The following is a 23,011-nucleotide window of genomic DNA, read 5'->3' on the forward strand; positions in this document are numbered from 1 at the left end:
TGAGCTCCTGAGAGAGATAGGGGAAGAGCGGTAGCTCGGTTTTACCCTCTAAGGACATTTAAAGATTAAAAATAAGTCTCTTCCGCGCAATTTTAGAGGCGCAAAGTGTAATAAAGTTGGTTTAACACTGGAGGCCGCATGAGGGGACTGATCAATGTTAATCACCTTTGATATTTGTTCTACTCTTGGTGGGAAACTTTTGACTGGAAGGAACCTCCGAAGAAGGAGCTAGGCACATGCTGTCCAAAATGAAAATTAAGCTTTACCGGGATGCAGAAGTGTGGTATTTGCGTGCCATGTGGGTAAAAATCTGTCTGAAGACTCTTCAGCCAGCCGTCAAAACCTGTTTACTTTCGAATGTTTATTCGTTTCATCGGATGTAAAGAAAACCCGGCATCCTGGCCTCTTTCAGTACGATATTTTACACCACATATCTTCGTTAGGAGGTGTGGGTAATGGTTCTGAAATATCCATTTCAAGACTTATCTATCGCAGCAGAAGTTAGCTAGTCTTGATTAGACTGGAGTGGGTCCATGTCGGGAGAGGGGCAATACTGTAGGCTTAGTGGTGTTGGCACCTGTAATCAACCTCCAGCCAGTTTTGTTTTATGAGTTTTCATGTTCACAAATTTCATTATCATGAAAGGAACCGCACACAAACACTTTGGTTTGATGCAACGAGTCCGTGAATCTCTGTCGCTAGATTTGTGTAAGCTAACAGACCGGCACCACTATTGAAACATGCACATTTGTCAGGGAGAATTTTAACGTTGACGGAAATGACCCTCTTGTTTAGCGCCAGTTTGTCTGCACTGGTTAGGTGTTGGTAACATAATGTCGGAAAATAGCTAACAGTTTTCGACCATTCGTTTGGAGTGATCATAATGAACCATATCGACCTGCTTCTCGTATTACCGCATTAGATTATCCAAACATACCTGCAAACGTGTAGTCAGATCCTCCTTCTTGAATGGATCTTATCTTGACGATTTCATTCAGTAGTTGGCTTATTTCATGCTAACCTCTAAAGGATTTCTGAAGTGTCCCGAAAAACCGATTCCTTCAATATACATGATATGTGGAATGCTACTTTAGAGCGAAATAATGAAATTTTCGTGAGGGTAGTCTTTATTCGGAGAGTTGGCACACTAAACCGTGCATTTTTGTGTTTGGATTTATCCGTTATTTAGTGGAATAGTTTCTTTTTAAAGTTATTTTGATTTGATGTGCAACATTAAGCTTTTTTTCAGAAACCCTGGTTTCTAATGCTTACACATACTTACGATGTATTAAATGAGGGCTAGCGGTGATGAACACCCTGCGCTAAGGAATGAGGAGATCCAATGTATTGGAACCAGTGGCTTACACAAAATGCCGGAAGTTCGGCCAAGAATTTGACGAATGTGTTATGTAGCAACTAGTCGAACTCTGCTGCATTTCTTAGGCTTGGATCGAAGTTTCGTTTGAATGTGTATTATCAAGTGAGAGAGAGATGGCTCAAGTGGTTAGAGCGCGAATTTACTGATCGGAAGGTCAGTGGTTCGAACCCGACCTCTGCCTCTTGACCTCCCCTGTCTATGCTGGGCAACCCGGCAGTCAAAACCACTGCAGAGATAGTTCTGCAAAGCTCGTCTCAAGAATCACTCAAGTGGCCGCAGCCTGCTGCCTCCCGCTTCGTGGTTGAATGCCATAAAATTCGGTCACAAGTGATTGATCGACTGTGTGTGTGTTTACTTATTCTGGTTTTACTTGAAGTTTAATACCGGGAGAGTAGAACCAATAGCCTTGTCTCGGTCACTCAGTCAGTCATTTGGCCATAAACAGTGTGTCAAGGGGACAATGGTCACCCCTACTACAGCTTTATCAACCGAAATTAGAGATTGTGTGTATGGAAGTGACGCATGGGGAAAACTGAAATGTCTGCAGGTAAAGCTGACTAAAAAGGGCAGTGCACGAGAATTAATATGTTGTGAACAGGCGTATAGGAGTTTTCTGACTAAAAAGCAGACAAGGACCCTTCTTTAGAATTCCCTGCAATTAGTGACCTGTTTCAGTGACTTAGTTGAGAAGCTCTGCATACCACCAGCTCATTTCTTGCCACTTATGGGAAAAACGGCCCGGTGAGTAACTCACCAGGAGTCCAAACCCAAATCATGATCTTCAGACTGTCTACTACATCTAAGTTTGCTATAATGCCACGTTCCAACCAATGATTTCCGTCGAAACTGCAGTCGAAAAGGCTGTTTGATTGGCGCTGCCAGGGTGTGCCTCAGTCACCAGGTCAGCTCTGTCACTGCCGCAGAGAAAGCGGGTGGTTCGCTATCGTGTCCTGACCGCACATAAGGGCCACTGACACACATTGATCATTTGGTTGACTAAACTGCGTTGGTTTGATCACTTACGCACGTTCATCCGCACACCCTGCCAGATGGGCATTCCGCCTGTTGGTATGTCTATCCCACCTTGAGAGGATCCGGTGCCGTGTCCCGCTCCTAAGCTCCTGACATAGTTGCACCGCTGTGTGGCTTGCGGATTGGACACGAGGACCGATCTGGTGATCTACACTTGCCACACACTCCAACCCCGAGAAGGGTTTGATGTGGATGTGTGCGTCAGGTGCGTGTTTACGTGCGAAAACGTGGTGTGCGTAATGGTCGCCCGAAATGTGGTCAAAATGCCTGCTTATCGAGAGTGCTGGGATGTGTTCGTACCTAGCGCTGAATGGTTCCCACAGAATGATTCCCACTGAACAGTTTGACCGAACACGAAACTCTGGAAGGCATTGTTGAATCGTTTATTCCATTGATTAGGCACAGATAATGGCAATGAATCAAAAATTCCGGTCGACAATCGAAAGCACTCCTGAACTCAAAGCATATCGAGACGGTGGGGTGCCTATACGAACGCCGTTGCTCTAACACTTAACGGTGTGGAAATGTGGTCCACACAGCTTCCTCCTGTCCAGAATCCTGCTTGCTGTTCCGTGGTTCCGTCTTCACGCGTCCTTACGGGACAATGTGAATTAAGCATCTCAAACAATCTCGTTACAAAGGGGGTCAATTTAATTCCTCTGTGATAGCACAGAGGAATAGCACACTCACCACGAGCGCCGTTTTCGAGAACAGGCACCGCCGGCGACTCACTCCAGTTGTTTGGGACAATTTCCTTATACAAGATAGAGGCAGGTAATTTAGACAAGCATCAATTGAGGATTTTACCTCCATCTTTCAACAGGGCGGGTTGGAGTCCTCCAGATCGATCACTCGGTGACGCTAAGGAGAGAAAAGACCCGCTGCAGAATACGAATACATTATACTAAGGAATCCCTTGACAGAAGGTTTCTTGGGAAGCGCTTATTATATAAGAGAAAATTCAAGTTGTGTTGCATTTGTGTAGACCAAACCGTGACCAATTGGTTCTCCCACATTATTCTCTTTGAGCCAAATTGCCTGGCTGTTATCACTAGGTATCGTGGACCGAAACTTTTTATTGTAGCAGGATGGAATTCTGTACAGATCCCAAACCTGGATGGTTGATAGGTGATCCTAACTGCGGCAGACCCTAAACATCCGGAAACTCAACATGGCTGCTGATTTTATCATCAAGGAAACAAAACTTACTTTACTCAATACATGTTCTCTCGTAAGATAGACATGTATACACTTTCATTGCAGTTCGCTTCCGGAAAAAATCCTCCATGTCAGGGATTGTGGCAACACTTCCATCGTTAATGACATTAACCTAACTGGGCGCACGTTTCAAATACGAACGATTAAAAACAACCGATTGGGGGGTCATTAGCCGTACAATGATCTCAGCGGCAAAACCTTTACGAGTGGAATGTTGCATTTTGTTGCGTATGTGCTCAAACCAAAAACTATCCTGAGTTACGTTCATATCTTTGCAGCTCGCCAAATTTCGTTGTCCACTGAAGCAATCATACCTCTTGCAGAAAGTCTGATGGAATAATTTTCCGGCATTGTTGAGCCCCCGGGAGGCTTCACTGGGGCTCAAAAGTTTGGACTGATACTCTGACCTCAGTTGCCCGATTGCTTTAGTCCATCATGGACACGTCATAGCTTTCAAAAATTCTATTCCATTGTGCGACTACTGAGCGCCACCGATTGGCAAGTAGTGAGAAGATTTTGAATTCGGTGCAAGAGTCTACCATGCAAGTGAAGTCGCTGCACACTTAAATCACAGAAGCAATTTGACAGATTGGAAAAATCCCATATTAGGCATGAACCTTCCGTGGGAGACGTAGCGATTAGAGGTGTTTGTCAATATTGGGTCACGTGTGAGGGGTGTAGATGCTGACAAGTCACACATTCGATCAATCACTTGTGACCGAATTTTATGGCATTCAACCACGAAGCGGGAGGCAGCAGGCTGCGGCCACTTGAGTGATTCTTGAGATGAGCTTTGCAGAACTATCTCTGCAGTGGTTTTGACCTTTCAGCACAAACTGATTTGAGTTGCAGGATGCAATTTCAAATAAAATATGGTTAAAAACCACTCAATGCTTATGCTCTGCTTATTCCACATCGTGAATCTCATTTCTGAATGCGGATGAGTTGGACTTGAATGTGAAAGACTTTGAAGGCCCCGACAACAAACAGATCGATAGACCAGATTTTCAGACCCACAACTGTCCAAATACGTGTGGACTAATGTAAATTGTCACCTCAAAATCCCTAATTGTGTGAAGTAAACCTTAATGAAGGGTTTGAAAATCCTCCTTTCTCCAATTATCGCCATTCATGCAGTTTCTTCTCAGTTGCGCTTGCGTCCTGTCAGTGAGGCCAGTCTGTGTTAAAAAGCCTACCAGTCGTTTCATTTTTATTGGGGAGCATCACCAGTGCTCGTCTCACGAAACTCAGAGAGCTTCGAACCCAAGACTGGTTGAGCACTTAGACTTTCGGCCTTCAGCGGTCGAACGACATTGTGATAAGCTATCATTCATAGATGATATAGCATTGTTAATCCCCCATTCATAGAAAACACACCACCCGATTGACTTCTGGGGTGATTGGTTCTCAGATAGAAGTCACGCACATCTTGTGAAATTATTCTTTCTTTGAGCCACTTACTGATTGATCGTAGCGTGAGAAGAGTTCATAATTTTCTTTTGTTTCTTCTCACCCTTACCAATTGATCGTACCTGGCCAAATTACGAACCGGTGTGCTTCATCCATTTACGCAGATGATTCCATCTTTTTCCCTCAACAGGATCCCCATCAACATGAAGTCAAACGAGACATGGAGAAATTACTGGAGCTGTAAGTTGTGGGTAATTCCTGCCATCTTCTCCATTGATTGAAACATATCTTCACATATGACTTCCTGTAATACGATACTACACTAGCTGGTTGCAAAACGCCCTGTCCATTGGATGCAATTGAACTAGAGTTGACTAAAATTGTCATTAGACCCCGCATGTTTTCTAAGGATCCTTGCTATATGAAGGTAGGTACCGAGAGAACGCTTGGGCATAAGAGTGAACTAATGAAGAGCTTCTTCAGTGTCTTCAGCGGGATTTGTGTTGATCACTGATAGGAAGAAAGCAATGCGAACAGAACTACAAACTCTCATTCACTATGAAATTGCTTAGCCTGGATGAAAAACACTCTGATGAACAGGGAGGGCATGAATCGCTAACGCAGCAGCAACAGGCGATTCATTTGGCTACCCTCTTTCTCTTGTGATGTAATAAGTTGTCAACATCTAAGTTTATTGCCCTCTATTGTCCAATCGGTAAAAGCAGCCATAACAAACTCTGCATTGTCTCCAGCTGATTCCAAAAAGCTTGGTGCCATTTTGAGATTAACTCTCATTTAACAGGCTTGGTTGAACAATTGTGTAGCCCACATTATGGTTCCCTGCACGCGGTTCATGCATAACGCTGGAGGAAACAAACATGTTGTCTTCTTAATCCCACAAAAACACTGATCCCACACCGCTAGTGTCAACCAGCCACTGATACTCATGTAGGATAGCTCATGTGCTCTGTTTTCGGTTTGCTGTGAGCATCATGTCTGATTTGCACCACGCATTTCGGTGAAAATGAATTACCCAGGTAGTTTGACATCCTCGCTCAGATGGAAGTAATATCTTCTATCAAGAGGCTGAAATAAGTCAAACAGTTGTTTTGCAAAAAGAAATCACACAGGTAATGAACGTACTCAACGTGTGCGCGTTGATCACGTGATTCTAGGGAAAAAAAGAGAGTCGACGCCGATGCCGTTCTTAGTGCAACAGAATCGAACATTGTCCTTACGGAGACATGACACGGTTAGTTTCCAGTTCTTGATTTACCTCAAATGTGAACTGAGACTAAACACTACCGTTGAGATAGGAGGACTGGAATGAATTCCCTGACGACTTACTACCACCTTCGAACTTCTCATACTCATCAGGCAGTGTTAGCCCTCGAAATTCTTTAGAATAGCCTTCTTTCTTGATAAACACGGACGTTAGATTCTAATGGAGTCGTCTGAAAATAGTCAGAAGGCTTTGGTTATCCATGCCGTTCTACTTCTCCGTTGATCGATTAAGTTGCCAAACAGCCGTTGTGAGCAGAGTCGAAGGTTTTCAGGTATTCCCAATCTTCGTCAATAGTTTCTCATACTTGAAAGCAAAATCCATGGCCATAGATGGGAGCCTTTCTCCACACTGGACGATTCATTGTCAATTTTTTTTCTGGAATCGAAGTAAATTGGTTTACTTGACTGTTCTCAAAGCTAACAACAACTATTCCAATTTCTCCCTGTCGCCGCAGCGCTTCTGGACTGTCTGAAATAATCCAAAAGAGCCGGAGCAAGACTGACCAGATAGTACAGCATTTGGGTGTGTCAAAGTATGAAACAGAAACTGATCAAGGTAACTATGATGAGGTAAGCTGTTATCAGAGCTAGTGGCCACGTCCCCCACAAGACAAACACATGCGTCAGAGATACAAACCCACTCACCTGTAATCACATCATCCATCGGATGCCCGAACCACACCAACAGAATCTTTTCAGATTTCCCCTTAAATGCCGATGACCTCTCTCAAGACCACATCTTTGGGGAACACCTAAAAGCCTCCAAGATGGAGGGGCGAGGTCTCTAATGTGACCAAATTTGTGCTGCGGAGGAAGGAAAATTCAGTTGTATCTGGACAGCTTTCATGGATGGATGATGGAACTTTCTGATTCATGGAAATGTTTTGGATATTCCATGGTCTTCCGTATTCCAAATTGGAGTAGACTAGTGCAACAAATCTCTGTGGGTTTCTGTGCCACCCAACTAAGCCCACCTGTAAACAAGATGGTTTATCACCAGGTCATGTTCTGCCTGAAGACTGAAAACAATGGTAGTTACTGCGAACTCAAAGACATCGAGTTATATTGTGTGTTTCTCCGCCCTGTTTTCCGGTTTATCGGCCTATTGTATTTGCCACTTCTGTACTGTGGCCCAAACTAAGTGTCGTGGGCACATTTAAGTGAAGTTCAGCCAAAAAAGACCCATCGATGTGGGTCGACCTTCCAACCGGGCTAATTACACAAATCATTCAACTAGTTGCCCTTTTATTTCTTCTGGCAATTCCGTCGTAACGTTTCTTTATAAGAAGGTAAGTCATTTCGGAAACCAGAAGTTTTACCATCTTTTGTTTTTGCGGAACGAGAAGGACTTGGTAAGAGAATTTTACACTCAGCCGTAATTGTTGCCCCCCGGGGGATCTCTTCCGTGGAGGTCGGAAGGGAGTGCCATATCTGATTTTTGCTATCCGATAACTGGTGATCGTGCTGAACAGCGTTCAAGTCAAGTGGTTCAATTGTAGGCATCCGAAGTGCCAACTTCCGGGCAAACGTAATCAATAAGCAATTGTTTGTGTGGAACAGTGGACCTCTACGCCTAAACCTTACACCTTAACCACTGAACTGAGTTGAGTTTATTCAGCAGAGTGAACATTGAGGAACTGGTGCACACCGTGGTGACCTGTGGTGAATAAAATTCACCCCCTTGTAAGTGTCTACCGTTTCGCTTTTGCTCATACTCACGGATAATTCATTTGGAAATACAAATGGGTCGCCGAACATGGGCCGACAAACTTGAAATGAATGAATGCACGGGAGAAGTACGAACTGATGATCTGTCCAGCATATAGTGTAAGCGGCTGAATTTATTGCGAATAACGAATTCATATAGTCTAGTGTCCCCCCGTCCATGTTAAAAGGAGGGGATGTAACGTGGTATTATCGTCTAAAAGATCAACACAACCAACACTACTTGGCATACTGTGCTGTCGGATTACTAGGTAACCGAATGTGACAAGGAGTCCGCAAGAGAAGAAAGATCTCACGAGTGTCAGTGACTGAAGTATTCACAGATAACTCACCTAACTTGGGTTCCAAGTAGCTTGTGATCGCAAAATTTTCAGAATCACCTGGGGCCTTTGAATCATACTAATTACACAACTAGTTGAGGGATGTGTTCTTACTACACCTTGAGTTATTCAGACTTTTTCACTACTAGTAAAGAACCATATTGTTTGTCCGCATATTCATAAGTTCTTGCGTAGAATGTGGTTATTACCGAGACCTGGGCTAAGAAATTCACCACTGTCTGTCACTCTGAACTAAACTCATCGGATGGGCCCAGGTAACCAGTGATCATTCACGTGAAACATATATTCCGATTATTTTGAGTAGTACTTTGTCCCTTCTAAATTGGTCAACCGCCGTAAGTGAGAAAAAACCCGGCCTATCTTCTAAATCGGCCTTCCAAGTTGAATGGTCGAAAATCAAGATCGGTGAGCTAAGTATTTCTCCTGCTTTTACTGCAGACTACGGGGCTTTCCTTTCAAAGTTCATACCCTTATGAATAGACCGACCAGCATTTCAACCAAAAATAGCACCATTAACTGGGATGACGCAAAACTTAGCTTGCAAGAGGAGCGCCAAATGGGACACAGAAAATTAACACGGAAGGACAATAAGTTGATTGGCCGTAAAGCCTGTCAGCTGGACCATCCCAATTTAACCCAGCAAAGTTGTTCCACCTGAAGGAACTTCATAATTTGCTCATACAGATGTAAGGTCAGGCTTGTGATCACCACCGGTTAGACAAAACGGAAACCATAACATTTCCTACGATAAGTCTGAAGATAAAACCGATTTAGCAAATACACTCATTTGCATACCATTCTCGTCTTAACGACAGACTCGTTCATGAGATCCATCAATTAAATATGCTGCACGAAGGCCGTCATCATGTTTCACTTGGTACGAAATTCCAGATATCACAGTATATTTTCATAAAGGAAACTAGTCACAGTGTTACTGAAAATTCTTCGACAGCCGTCGACATACGGTTGAAGAATATCATAAATGAGAGATTCACTTGAGTCCCTTCTGAAAACCAAATAGATATGCAAATGAGTGTATTTGCCGAAATGTCTACTCTGAGTTCAATTAGAAAACAAGCCTGACTAAAACTCAGGGACTGCGCCTCCCTGATGAGCCCCAAGAATGACGAAACCGGTCCGGTCATGGCAAAAAGTATTCATCAACCTTGTGAGTGATCTCGTTTAAAAATTGACTTCTTAGATGCATCGTTAAGGCCTAGATAACTAAACTAGAAAGGGTTATAAATGGCACCGATTACAGCCTGGTGAATCCACTGACAGAGCTTAGTGATTCAGTTATTCCAGCTCACAAACCGTGCGCTGAAATGCAGCGGCTCTAGCCACTACAGATTTGTTCCCCTGAGGGTAAGAAGAGTAGGAAAATGAGAGCCATAGGTTGGATACGACGGCTCAGTCAGTTCTCTGACATCGAATGTTTCTGTTTGTCTGGTATGCCAGGAATTGAGGGCTACGCAGTGGATGCAACAGCTTTGGTGAAAGAACGCAAGAACGCTGTCAGCTGCAGCACTCTTTTGGCGTCTAACTGCCATGCCACCAGAAGGCTGAACGATGGCTGATGTACTGCCAGGTTGCCCAAGCCTAAACAGGGGAAGCCAAGAGGCGGAGGTCGGGTTCGAACCACGGACCTTCCTGTCAGTAAATTCGCGCTCTAACCACCTGGGCCATCTCGCCATCTCGCTGTCTGTTAATAACCATTGGTTTGTCTCGTACCAGAGTACCCTCAAGGAGACGGTGGTCATCAACGCAATCCACTTGACTACTAAGAACTTTCTTGCTTTGCAAAGTTGCGGACGTCTCCTTTGGACGCAAAGCTTGGCGAAGAGGGTTTACGGGGCAAACGGTCCTCTAACATATGAGGTACATTGCTTAAGCGTACATTGTGGAGTGGAACCAGCCGATCTGTCAAGGGAGAATGAGCTCGCCCGAGAAGTGTCTGGCGCATCTCAGCGTCACTGATCTTGCTAGTGATATACAGGCGCAGCAGTACACAGAAGCTGTTTATACCGTATGAGATAAAGCTCGGAATTCAACCAGCCCAAGTTCGAATACACCACATTCCAGAAGAATAGCTATTAGCGTGCCAGGATATATTCAATGCGGAAAATAGAAAACATCCGGACCTGAACAAGACACATGATGTATTATCTAGGACAAGGGTTTGTCCAAAAAGACGGACCGAAAATTTTACGACGGGAGGAGATTGATTTCTGTCTCAGGATTTTACAGCGTGTGAGAGAGACAAATAGGTTCGTTTTGGCATGACAAAGAGCGCCCGTTGGACACTCCTCTTTTGCGTTAATGGTGGATGTTTTGGAACACAGAGTATCAAAGAGGTCAAATTCAGTAGACAACGAGGTTAGCATTTTTAATCCTTGGTTAGCCGCAATCCATGCATTAGATCAACAGTTCATCTTGGCACATACGCACAAAGCAGAGTGAAGTAACCTGTTTTGGTAGTGGCTGAAATTTAACCTCGAACGGAATTGTTTTCTAAACCGTTATACGCATTCCTTGATTTGCCTTACTATGAATAGGACAATATCGAGTGCAGTAATTTGCATAATAATTCACTCCACTATGACCCAGTGCAGTCTGAGTTGACCGCCATTAGCTTGCTCCAACTAGGCGAGTTACCCTGATTCACTTGGCGCCACTATCATGAAAACTTTTCTTGATTCAGCTGAAAGAATCCAAAAAACTTATACATTTTCCACCATTTTGCTTGGTTATTTCGACAAAGTGGCACTCAGCTTCTTCAACTCTAGTAGGCCATAAAGTGCATGGTCTACTGATACATAACATCTGACACGTTCACCAAGCAGAGACCCTCTGCAGGCCTGTGATCCAACATGAGCGACAAGCTCGTGTTGAACTTGCAATTATTGGTTACATCAGGCCCAGTGTATTCTCACATATTCGGTTCGCTTACGGTTGGGAACATACCCTAAAGTTGTAATTTATTGAGATGGTCAATGATGTTGTAATCTGTAAGGTGCAGTGTGTGCCACATAGCAGCTTACTCAAGCTTGGTAAATCTCAGCAGTTGAGCTTGTGCCGCTAACTTATCTATTGACAGAAAGTGAAATTGGTCGGTTCGTTTATATCCACTGAAAAAATACCCAAGACGAACCGACAGCCTTTTCTACACTTGGACCAATCGGATTATGTCTGTCAAGGTTTCTTGATTTTCTGCCGTTTTACTACTGGAATGATTCAGTAGTATAAATGTCACGTTAAATCTGTAGAATGAACAACTTTGCATATCCATTTCTTGCATTATAGGTCAATTTCATGTTTGGTCAAGCTCAATCCACGAAGGGTTCAGGAGTCGGTGGAAAACACTAACGGATGTTCGGGCTCTGAAAAGATTTCTATCTGTTCCTTGTGCAATGAGTCAACTGTAACTCTAGTATTATCCAGCAACAACATCTAAAACTAGAACACCAAAGTTCATTTTTTTCTTGAATTGTAAATTTCAGCCAATCTGCTGACATACTTAAAACAGAATTTCTGTAACCTGTGCACATTTCAGTAGAAACGGTTGATTATGTGACGCACAACAACATTGACAATTTTGTGCACCATCTGGTTATAGAAAATGATCTATTTCAAGTCACACAAAGAATTCGTCCAGATATGTACGCTGAAAAAGTTTTTTCCGGCTTGTAATTTTAATCAGATACATGTAAATTGTTGCTCAGAAGCAGAAATGCCGGAACACCGTAGAAATCTTTCCGTTCGATCCGCTTTGGGCATTAACTAGACTTAGTTCCAATGCATAGTTTTCGCTATTTTTGAACTCTGATACGCTGCCGATTCAGTTGAGCACGTGACACTGGTTGGCTACACTTTTTTATCACTGTGGCTAGCCTTCTCAGAACCTGAGCTCAGCGGTTCGAGATTTCCCCTAGGTGTGATCAACGGTGAGTGATGTGTTGGCAAACATTACGGGAACAACTATTGATTGTGCATCTGACGCCCACAATCAGCACACCATGAGCACCTGGTCTGATTGGTCAGCTGCCGTGGATCACAACAGCTCCTTGTAATAACAATATAATCGTGAAAAATTCGATACAATGAGCCGTCCACTTCTTTGAAAGTTCAACTTGTCGCAAGACTTCAACGCAATTGCGCCTCTGTATTGACGCTAGTGCTACAGAAGTTGAAGTGATCACTGGTCAGGAAACATACACACAAAAATGCGAGCGACAGCTGCGTTACAGACTGCGGAGTCGACAGAGTTAAACTGTGTCTATCATGGAAATAATGACCATTTTTTTGAACTTTCAAGCTGACAAAAACAGCAAATTATTTACGGTTTACTAAAAGCGCATTATTGTACTTCGTTTTACATTACCAGATCTTCGCAATCAAAAGTTATAAGATTCAAATAAAAGATGAACTAGGCGTCGGAGTGTATCTGTCCTCGAGATTTTAGATACTCGTGAATGAAAAAGAATCACTATTTCCATGCACCAGATGGCTGTTGGAACCTGTGGTGTTACTGAAAATTCTTCGACAGCCGTCGACATACGGTTGAAGAATATCATAAATGAGAGATTCACTTGAGTCCCTTCTGAAAACCAAATAGATATGCAAATGAGTGTATTTGCCGAAATGTCTACTCTGAGTTCAATTAGAAAACAAGCCTGACTAAAACTCAGGGACTGCGCCTCCCTGATGAGCCCCAAGAATGACGAAACCGGTCATGGGCTGTCAAAAAGTATTCATCAACCTTGTGAGTGATCTCGTTTAAAAATTGACTTCTTAGATGCATCGTTAAGGCCTAGATAACTAGATTGCAAAGGGTTATAAATGGCACCGATTACAGCCTGGTGAATCCACTGACAGAGCTTAGTGATTCAGTTATTCCAGCTCACAAACCGTGCGCTGAAATGCAGCGGCTCTAGCCACTACAGATTTGTTCCCCTGAGGGTAAGAAGAGTAGGAAAATGAGAGCCATAGGTTGGATACGACGGCTCAGTCAGTTCTCTGACATCGAATGTTTCTGATTGTCTGGTATGCCAGGAATTGAGGGCTACGCAGTGGATGCAACAGCTTTGGTGAAAGAACGCAAGAACGCTGTCAGCTGCAGCACTCTTTTGGCGTCTAACTGCCATGCCACCAGAAGGCTGAACGATGGCTGATGTACTGCCAGGTTGCCCAAGCCTAAACAGGGGAAGCCAAGAGGCGGAGGTCGGGTTCGAACCACGGACCTTCCTGTCAGTAAATTCGCGCTCTAACCACCTGGGCCATCTCGCCATCTCGCTGTCTGTTAATAACCATTGGTTTGTCTCGTACCAGAGTACCCTCAAGGAGACGGTGGTCATCAACGCAATCCACTTGACTACTAAGAACTTTCTTGCTTTGCAAAGTTGCGGACGTCTCCTTTGGACGCAAAGCTTGGCGAAGAGGGTTTACGGGGCAAACGGTCCTCTAACATATGAGGTACATTGCTTAAGCGTACATTGTGGAGTGGAACCAGCCGATCTGTCAAGGGAGAATGAGCTCGCCCGAGAAGTGTCTGGCGCATCTCAGCGTCACTGATCTTGCTAGTGATATACAGGCGCAGCAGTACACAGAAGCTGTTTATACCGTATGAGATAAAGCTCGGAATTCAACCAGCCCAAGTTCGAATACACCACATTCCAGAAGAATAGCTATTAGCGTGCCAGGATATATTCAATGCGGAAAATAGAAAACATCCGGACCTGAACAAGACACATGATGTATTATCTAGGACAAGGGTTTGTCCAAAAAGACGGACCGAAAATTTTACGACGGGAGGAGATTGATTTCTGTCTCAGGATTTTACAGCGTGTGAGAGAGACAAATAGGTTCGTTTTGGCATGACAAAGAGCGCCCGTTGGACACTCCTCTTTTGCGTTAATGGTGGATGTTTTGGAACACAGAGTATCAAAGAGGTCAAATTCAGTAGACAACGAGGTTAGCATTTTTAATCCTTGGTTAGCCGCAATCCATGCATTAGATCAACAGTTCATCTTGGCACATACGCACAAAGCAGAGTGAAGTAACCTGTTTTGGTAGTGGCTGAAATTTAACTTCGAACGGAATTGTTTTGTAAACCGTTATACGCATTCCTTGATTTGCCTTACTATGAATAGGACAATATCGAGTGCAGTAATTTGCATAATAATTCACTCCACTATGACCCAGTGCAGTCTGAGTTGACCGCCATTAGCTTGCTCCAACTAGGCGAGTTACCCTGATTCACTTGGCGCCACTATCATGAAAACTTTTCTTGATTCAGCTGAAAGAATCCAAAAAACTTATACATTTTCCACCATTTTGCTTGGTTATTTCGACAAAGTGGCACTCAGCTTCTTCAACTCTAGTAGGCCATAAAGTGCATGGTCTACTGATACATAACATCTGACACGTTCACCAAGCAGAGACCCTCTGCAGGCCTGTGATCCAACATGAGCGACAAGCTCGTGTTGAACTTGCAATTATTGGTTACATCAGGCCCAGTGTATTCTCACATATTCGGTTCGCTTACGGTTGGGAACATACCCTAAAGTTGTAATTTATTGAGATGGTCAATGATGTTGTAATCTGTAAGGTGCAGTGTGTGCCACATAGCAGCTTACTCAAGCTTGGTAAATCTCAGCAGTTGAGCTTGTGCCGCTAACTTATCTATTGACAGAAAGTGAAATTGGTCGGTTCGTTTATATCCACTGAAAAAATACCCAAGACGAACCGACAGCCTTTTCTACACTTGGACCAATCGGATTATGTCTGTCAAGGTTTCTTGATTTTCTGCCGTTTTACTACTGGAATGATTCAGTAGTATAAATGTCACGTTAAATCTGTAGAATGAACAACTTTGCATATCCATTTCTTGCATTATAGGTCAATTTCATGTTTGGTCAAGCTCAATCCACGAAGGGTTCAGGAGTCGGTGGAAAACACTAACGGATGTTCGGGCTCTAAAAAGATTTCTATCTGTTCCTTGTGCAATGAGTCAACTGTAACTCTAGTATTATCCAGCAACAACATCTAAAACTAGAACACCAAAGTTCATTTTTTTCTTGAATTGTAAATTTCAGCCAATCTGCTGACATACTTAAAACAGAATTTCTGTAACCTGTGCACATTTCAGTAGAAACGGTTGATTATGTGACGCACAACAACATTGACAATTTTGTGCACCATCTGGTTATAGAAAATGATCTATTTCAAGTCACACACAAAGAATTCGTTCAGATATGTACGCTGAAAAAGTTTTTTCGGCTTGTAATTTTAATTAGATGCATGTAAATTGTTGCTCAGAAGTAGAAATGCCGGAACACCGTAGAAATCTTTCCGTTCGATCCGCTTTGGGCATTAACTAGACTTAGTTCCAATGCATAGTTTTCGCTATTTTTGAACTCTGATACGCTGCCGATTCAGTTGAGCACGTGACACTGGTTGGCTACACTTTTTTATCACTGTGGCTAGCCTTCTCAGAACCTGAGCTCAGCGGTTCGAGAGTTCCCCTAGGTGTGATCAACGGTGAGTGATGTGTTGGCAAACATTACGGGAACAACTATTGATTGTGCATCTGACGCCCACAATCAGCACACCATGAGCACCTGGTCTGATTGGTCAGCTGCCGTGGATCACAACAGCTCCTTGTAATAACAATATAATCGTGAAAAATTCGATACAATGAGCCGTCCACTTCTTTGAAAGTTCAACTTGTCGCAAGACTTCAACGCAATTGCGCCTCTGTATTGACGCCAGTGCTACAGAAGTTGAAGCGATCACTGGTCCGGAAACAAACACACAAAAAAGCGAGCGACAGCTGCGTTACAGACTGCGGAGTCGACAGAGTTAAACTGTGTCTATCATGGAAATAATGACCATTTTTTTGAACTTTCAAGCTGACAAAAACAGCAAATTATTTACGGTTTACTAAAAGCGCATTATTGTACTTCGTTTTACATTACCAGATCTTCGCAATCAAAAGTTATAAGATTCAAATAAAAGATGAACTAGGCGTCGGAGTGTATCTGTCCTCGAGATTTTAGATACTCGTGAATGAAAAAGAATCACTATTTCCATGCACCAGATGGCTGTTGGAACCTGTGCGTTCAACAAGCGCAAATCTACCTACAGAAGCATGAGAACTGACCTCCTATCAATACTTGCTGGTTTTTACCACTGCTACCGTGGCCAACGCGTGATGCGCCTCACTAAAGCAATCGCAAACTCAACAGATTATCGCGTGAATGGCCAACAGATATAGGTGTGAAGCACATAAGTCGTGAACAGAAAATTTTCAGCAACAAAAAGAGCTAACATACAGTTAGCAGTTGAATGTAGTCAAGCGGTCAGAACAATGAGGACCGGACGTTTTTATTCGAAGCATTCAGAGCGCAATACTGGCAGGCGAACGCTCCACCATTTCACGCCAATAAACACTATAATTTGGCAATACATCAACTGATCCGCGCAAGTTCCCAGAATCAGGACATGGGCCGGTACCGCATTCGGAATTGTCCTGCTCCTCGCCTCACGCTCGATGGGGCCTGAAAATTGAGCGGTTGGAAGACAGCATGAATCACCAGTGCGACCGTCAAGCTCGTTTATAAATGGGTACGGAACCGAATTACCTGGGCTGCTTGAGCATGTGACAGTAGGAAAGACAGTGTGTTTCAGTCGCGGTTGCACTGTTAAGTTGGTCACGGCGTGACAAGCGCAGCTCCCGCTCATTTGGTCAGCTACCCATCCCTGAGCTTATCGAACAAACCGAGGGGTCAGACCGGAAGCAGCCAGGTCAATTGCCTGCATTATGAAACCCGTGGGATTTCTCAATGTTTGTCTCAACCGATTTTCTGCTGGCACAACGACCGGTTCGTCAGGATGGGAAGATCTGGCGGAGAACGCCGCCCTGCTTGGCGTAAAACAACATATTTGTTGAGTTGAGCTGAGCTCCAAGGACGGCACAAAGTTCGAAATCCTACCCTTAGCAACACATAAATGGAGGAAGGATTGATTAAATACAGAAGTATTCAGCGGTGACACTGACTGTCACAGCCATTGGGGTCTCGACAGGAACCCATTAGTTTTTGCTCGGTGAACGTTTTATCTCAATAATTAGATATATGGGTAGTTTTGTGGTTCACCGAATAGGTATCCCCATCCCGTTCGTTTGAACGGTCTTCCGCTAGCCTTTTTGATCAGTTCACAAAAACGGACACAATTATTGGCCCGATTATCGTTCCCTATAAAACCTTTCGGCAATGCGCATCTGTTCTGTGTTGAGGACCATCATTTAGCCAAGTAGATCCGGATAAGTTCGGAGTCGACAGAACTCCAGCATCATTGCTTCTCACTATTATATCCCTGTAATTTAGGATCAGTAAACACGGGAAAACCAGTCCATGCAGTTACATTAAAAAATTGTTTGGTCGGCTTCAGCCTGAGAGCGTCTATTTGACCTCCAATATACCATTGAAGATAATACTTGATACGAAGTCCATCTGGGTCCCCGGAATCAGGAGATCGATCCCTTGGCTTGAAATGATCTCAGATTTCTGGGCTACCGCATTCAGGAATTGTGACTAAGTTAAGACTAATGCGTTCAAGGAATTTGCTGATACCGTGATCAGATGGCAGACTATCAAATCAGATACAGGTGGTAGGATGGGTGATCGTTATCTGCAAATAAGGTCCTCCTTACAACTACTATAGAGCGATTTCTAAAGCATGTAAATTTCTTCCGCTGTGCAGTAGATAGCCTGTCTACGTCAAATGGGACAACAAAGAGACTATCATTACCACTTAACAGATGCGTGTGAGGATGATCTATGGTGCAATATCACGGCATTCAATGTACGAAGTCATCACAAAGATGCGATATCGCCCACCTTGAAGATAGCTGAATTAAAGTTAGACATTCAAAATGCCCATAAGCAAACGAGTCCGAAACGCAAGTGATAGTTAGGTGCACAAGTGCATTTAGAACGATATCCTGATAGATAAAACCAAACACCCTACAGTGATACCAAATGAAACAGAAATTTTGGATCACTCGTAAGCATTTCTTTGCTCTAAAACTTGAAGCATTGTAAATAGGTGGTCCACACAACCCTTCTGTCGCAGAGAATAAACAACCGGAAGGATGGATATATTTTTCGTTTTCAGACGTGCCGGCATTCGTTAAAAGTTTGAACAATCCTTTTTTGTATGACTTGGCAAAAAATTCGCTATCTTACTAGGAACTTAAAGGTGACTTGATTCAATTCAAGGGTAATTCAAGGTTTAATGGTCTAAAAAGCAGTTAAGTTTACAACGACCGTAGGGCGAACGTATATATACAAAGGGACGCAAAAATATGCGTAATGTTTGCTGAGTATCACATGGAGTTAAACAGTTCCAGATTCGGTTTGGATATAAGATATGCATCTAAATTGTTCTTGAAAATGGTTAAACTCGGCGAATGTACAACATTGGGAGGTAGGGAGTTCCAAATGAAACATACACGGACCGCAAAAAAGTTCCGTCGACAGTTCACCCCTCGAGTGAGGTACCGCGCGCGAAAAGTCATGCCTCCTGCCCGTTCGTGGTCGACGTCGGACAAAAAGATTTTCCAGCGGATGATTAGGTGTCTTCAGTATATTATATGTTAGAATTAGGTCTCCCCTGATGCGCCGATAGTAGAAGTCAAATAGGTTGAGACTGGCAATCCTGTCTTCGTATGGTTTATTATGCAATCCAATTGCCAGCTTCGTGGCTCTATGATACATTCGCTGTAGAAGAATTATGTCTTTTTGAAGCCATGGTGACCAAGCTTGTATAGCGTACTCCATGGTTGGTCGGATGTAGGTATTGATTACTCGGGGCAGTGCCAGTCGAGTGAAACGACCAAAAATCCGTTTTAGGAGCGACAGGACTTGTGAGGTCCTCTTGTAGATGGCTGTGCATTGCAAGGAGCTTTTTAAACAGCTGCTAACCCACACGCTCAGATCATTTTCTTACCTAGTCCAAGAAAGTGGTTGTGGACTCAACGTATAGTTATATGCAGAGGGCATACCTACACGGAGCAGTTAAAGGGATCGCTTCCGGTTTTCAAAATCCGGAGTGGAACATGAAGCATTGAACAATTGAAGCACTGACAATTTTGCTTGAGCTGTCCACCAGGACACTTCAAGATTTTTGTCAGATAATCTTAAGACTTTTGATAAGGCATCATTTCAGGAATACCGAAACATGCAAATGCGGTACAGTTACAATGGCAGTGAAACTCAAACGTTTGTGAGTGTACGCTTTTGGACAGAGGGTAATAATATCGATCCAAGCCGATTGTTTAGGGCATCTTCACTCTGCCATATCCAGGCTAATAAGTGAGGCTAACAGTGATTAACTATTTCAACCCCAGCGCTTTAGAGAGAAGTGACAATACCAAAGAGGCTTGGGAGACAATCAATGGATTTATTTCTAGGTGACTTTTTGCTTTTGACAAAATGGTTTCGTCAGACAAACTGAATAATTGACCAGGTTGGCCAAATTTTTATGAGTTAGTCAGTGGGATTTCTTACGACTAGCCGACTTGCTCAGTGCTGGATATCAGTTCAAAGTTCTCGTTTTTTGGTGAGTGTGGATGACACTTAGATTGGTTAGGGAGGCTCGTCTTCAAGTTGAACCCGGATTTTGGAGCCTTGCTTTTTTGGCCTAGGACATTTTAATGAAAAATTCCCCTCGAGTGACGTTCACATATTTTGTTGGTCTGTTAGGGGCAACAGGTACCAGGACGATTTGACTGAAATCGGGGGAGATTAGGTGGATCTAATTATGCTTAGGTTTCATACTTTTAGACCTAGAACATCTGTGTGATAAGTGCACATCGCTCCCTGTCATCTCAGATGATTCAAAACTACTCGACACACGCACGTCAGTTCTATATCCTCTAGTCTGTTCACGCTGGGATGCTGGGCAGTTTTCAAAGCCCAGGTCACCAGTCGATGTGGTGTCCGAAAATTTCACATTCTCCAAATGTCATTGCCTATCGCCTGTTTACACCCCACTTACGCTCACCGATTCTGGTGTACAACCTTCTGGCTATTGGACATTTGTAAACTTTCGTGCAGTTGCTACATTTTATTTCGTCCCTAGTCACATCGGACGGAAGGCGCCCCTTCAACCGCACCCATACTGGGTGCAAAGTTCTCCCATTCTGGAGTGTTACTCTAATGTTAGCCCTATTCAACACTTCCCATGACTCCAGATGTCACTGCTTTGTGTGGGATGACCGCTGTTCCGAGCCATTCCTTGATGGGTCTTAGTGCCACTAGCTGTGTTGGTTGTCTCCTAATTAAACCCACTGGGTATGCGCTGTCCTGAAATCACTTTTAACCTCAAGTCGTGCTGCTGCTTCTCTGTGAACAATGTTTTGATTCTAATGCGTTATATTATACATAGTATATATATATATGCTATTACATTACTGGAACTACACTGGCATTTGCTGATGAGTAGTTTAATATCGCATTACTGTCTGTTGGTTACCGGTAAACAGCCGTGTGTCATGCAGCCTAGGAGGGGAAGTGTACCAGGTGTGAACTCTAGCTCCGTGCTCAAATCAGTGAGGGTACGAAGTGTTGGGATAGTGAAAGACTCTGATAACGTCAACTCGGTTTATCACAGAAAATGTCTTCTACGTAACGTCGGGAAGCCTTTGGCGGACAATCGAATCCGTCTAAAGCTTTCAGACTTCCACGTACACGCTGGCTGAAATGTGGGATATTGGAGATCTCATTGCTAAATCTTGAGAGCATATAACTGAGTCAAAAACGTGACCGAGGTTTAAGCACATTTTGATGCCTTCACCTCTTTCGTATACGGAGTGTTGCGTTCTTTCTTGCAGCATTCTGTCAGCTTTGCCACTTCCAAAGCGTCCGAGGTGACATCAAAACTAAAAAGAACTTCGTCTAGCTCTAACGGAAACCCATCCACTTTTTATTAGCAAAGTCATACTAATTTTGGATGCGTGGATGGCATGCCGGTAAGTGGCTTAAGGACACCCGCCAGAAATACAGGCAGATCATGTGGTAATGAACCTACGTCATCCCCTATTGATGTTACTGGGAACCTTCCAGGCGAACTTTGAGTAGTCCACACAGCCGTGCTTGGGTTGTACTTTTTGGGTGCCATCGATACGGATGAATCATCACCGACTCTAAATACCTTCCACCTTCAACCTAACTCTCATTCATTATACATGAAATCGTCCCCTGCTAATTTATCGGTGGGGCTCAGCAGCCAGGGATTGTCAAGCTTTTGTGATTACTATAATGTCTGCATGTTTCAACGTGTTTAGGGCTCTTCGTTCCGGAGCCTTTGGTTGTCGGAACTTTGATTAACCGTACCCTTAATTTCTCCGCTTCCAAGGTAGGAAGTTTCTAAAACACATACTCACTTCTGCTCTTTTACTTACTGCGAAATTCAACCACTTCTCTGACAGATAAAGTTCTCCTCACTTAAGGGTGATGTGATGAAGTGACTAGGCTGCAACAGCTAATAGATAGCTCCCACTTTCCTATCGATTGACTACAATGGCTGGTCCTCGGAAGCAGTTTTTCGAACTTAGGTATTTGTCTCCTTTGCAGTGCTGACCATGAGATGATTTCCCCTCTGTTGCTTTGGTTTTGAGTAAATCGAAATTCGCGGGTGAACGCTGTTTGAAGGTAGGGGTTGAGATGGCGTACGTGGAGGCGGATAAACAGATAAACGTTTGGTGGTTAGATGAACCTTCTGTTTGAGGAACAACTTACTGTATGATAAAGAACGTGGGGTAGAAGTGAGATACGTATCGGGCGGCCTAACAATTACATATTTGAGGATTATGTTGAGCTTCATGCAAATATTGAAACGTGATGGTTCTCCCAGGTTGCTTTCAACCTCTACAATCGAACATATTCACTTGATAATTTCCGAACACATGGTCCGTTGGTGATTTCAATCAACTGTAATATTTTGGGATCAAGTCAGGGGGTCGTAAAAGGTCTCATTGATTTGTTCTCCATATGTTTTAAATTCGTTCAGTCCGGTAACTTATTTACTTGGCCTGACGAAGGCTCTGTATCAAAAGCAAAACGCCTTTAATTCACCGATTGTTTATCAGATCTCTGAAATGATAATCACTCAATCGATCGCAAACCACTTCCAATTGAGAGGAAGTGATAGTTCATGTAGACCAACAACTAATGAACGCATAAATTAGAAAGTGCACTTAAATAGTTTCGAATGGGTCAGAAGTCCCAAGCACAACGCCAAGTGTTGACTGAACAACAATGGTCCACCCTACGCGGTCAGCCGGGAACATGAATACGACATCTAAGAAGTGACTACCATACTGCTGACCAAGCAAGCTTTTTTGTGGGGCCAAAGGTCTTGATAGCCGCACTTGAAAGCAAAAACGAATCAAGTACAACAAAACAACCGTTCCGTACAAGCGCGATATTTGAAGTACCATCTGGATCGAAAAACGAGACAAGCTTTGCACTGCACTATCTGTTAAATTTCACTACCAACAGGAGACCCGTGCGCGTTCCATTTAGGCATCGCCCGCAAATACGGCATGTTGGGCAAAAGT

At 43.5% G+C, this 23,011-nt stretch overlaps 1 protein-coding gene across 1 annotated transcript in view; it reads left to right on the plus strand.

The window, feature by feature from the left end:
• Positions 1-1,564, plus strand: part of T265_10898 (hypothetical protein) — a gene marked incomplete at both ends in the record, with an annotated part of 15,458 nt that extends 13,894 nt beyond the window's left edge. The window contains one exon of the mRNA XM_009177409.1: positions 1,457-1,564. Within this exon, the coding sequence (XP_009175673.1) occupies positions 1,457-1,564 (108 nt within the window). The remainder of the gene's footprint in view (positions 1-1,456) is intronic.
• Between the last annotated feature and the right edge of the window lie 21,447 nt (positions 1,565-23,011).

Source organism: Opisthorchis viverrini (genome assembly GCF_000715545.1).
Source record: "Opisthorchis viverrini unplaced genomic scaffold opera_v5_418, whole genome shotgun sequence".
NCBI classification, from domain to species: Eukaryota; Metazoa; Platyhelminthes; class Trematoda; order Opisthorchiida; family Opisthorchiidae; genus Opisthorchis; species Opisthorchis viverrini.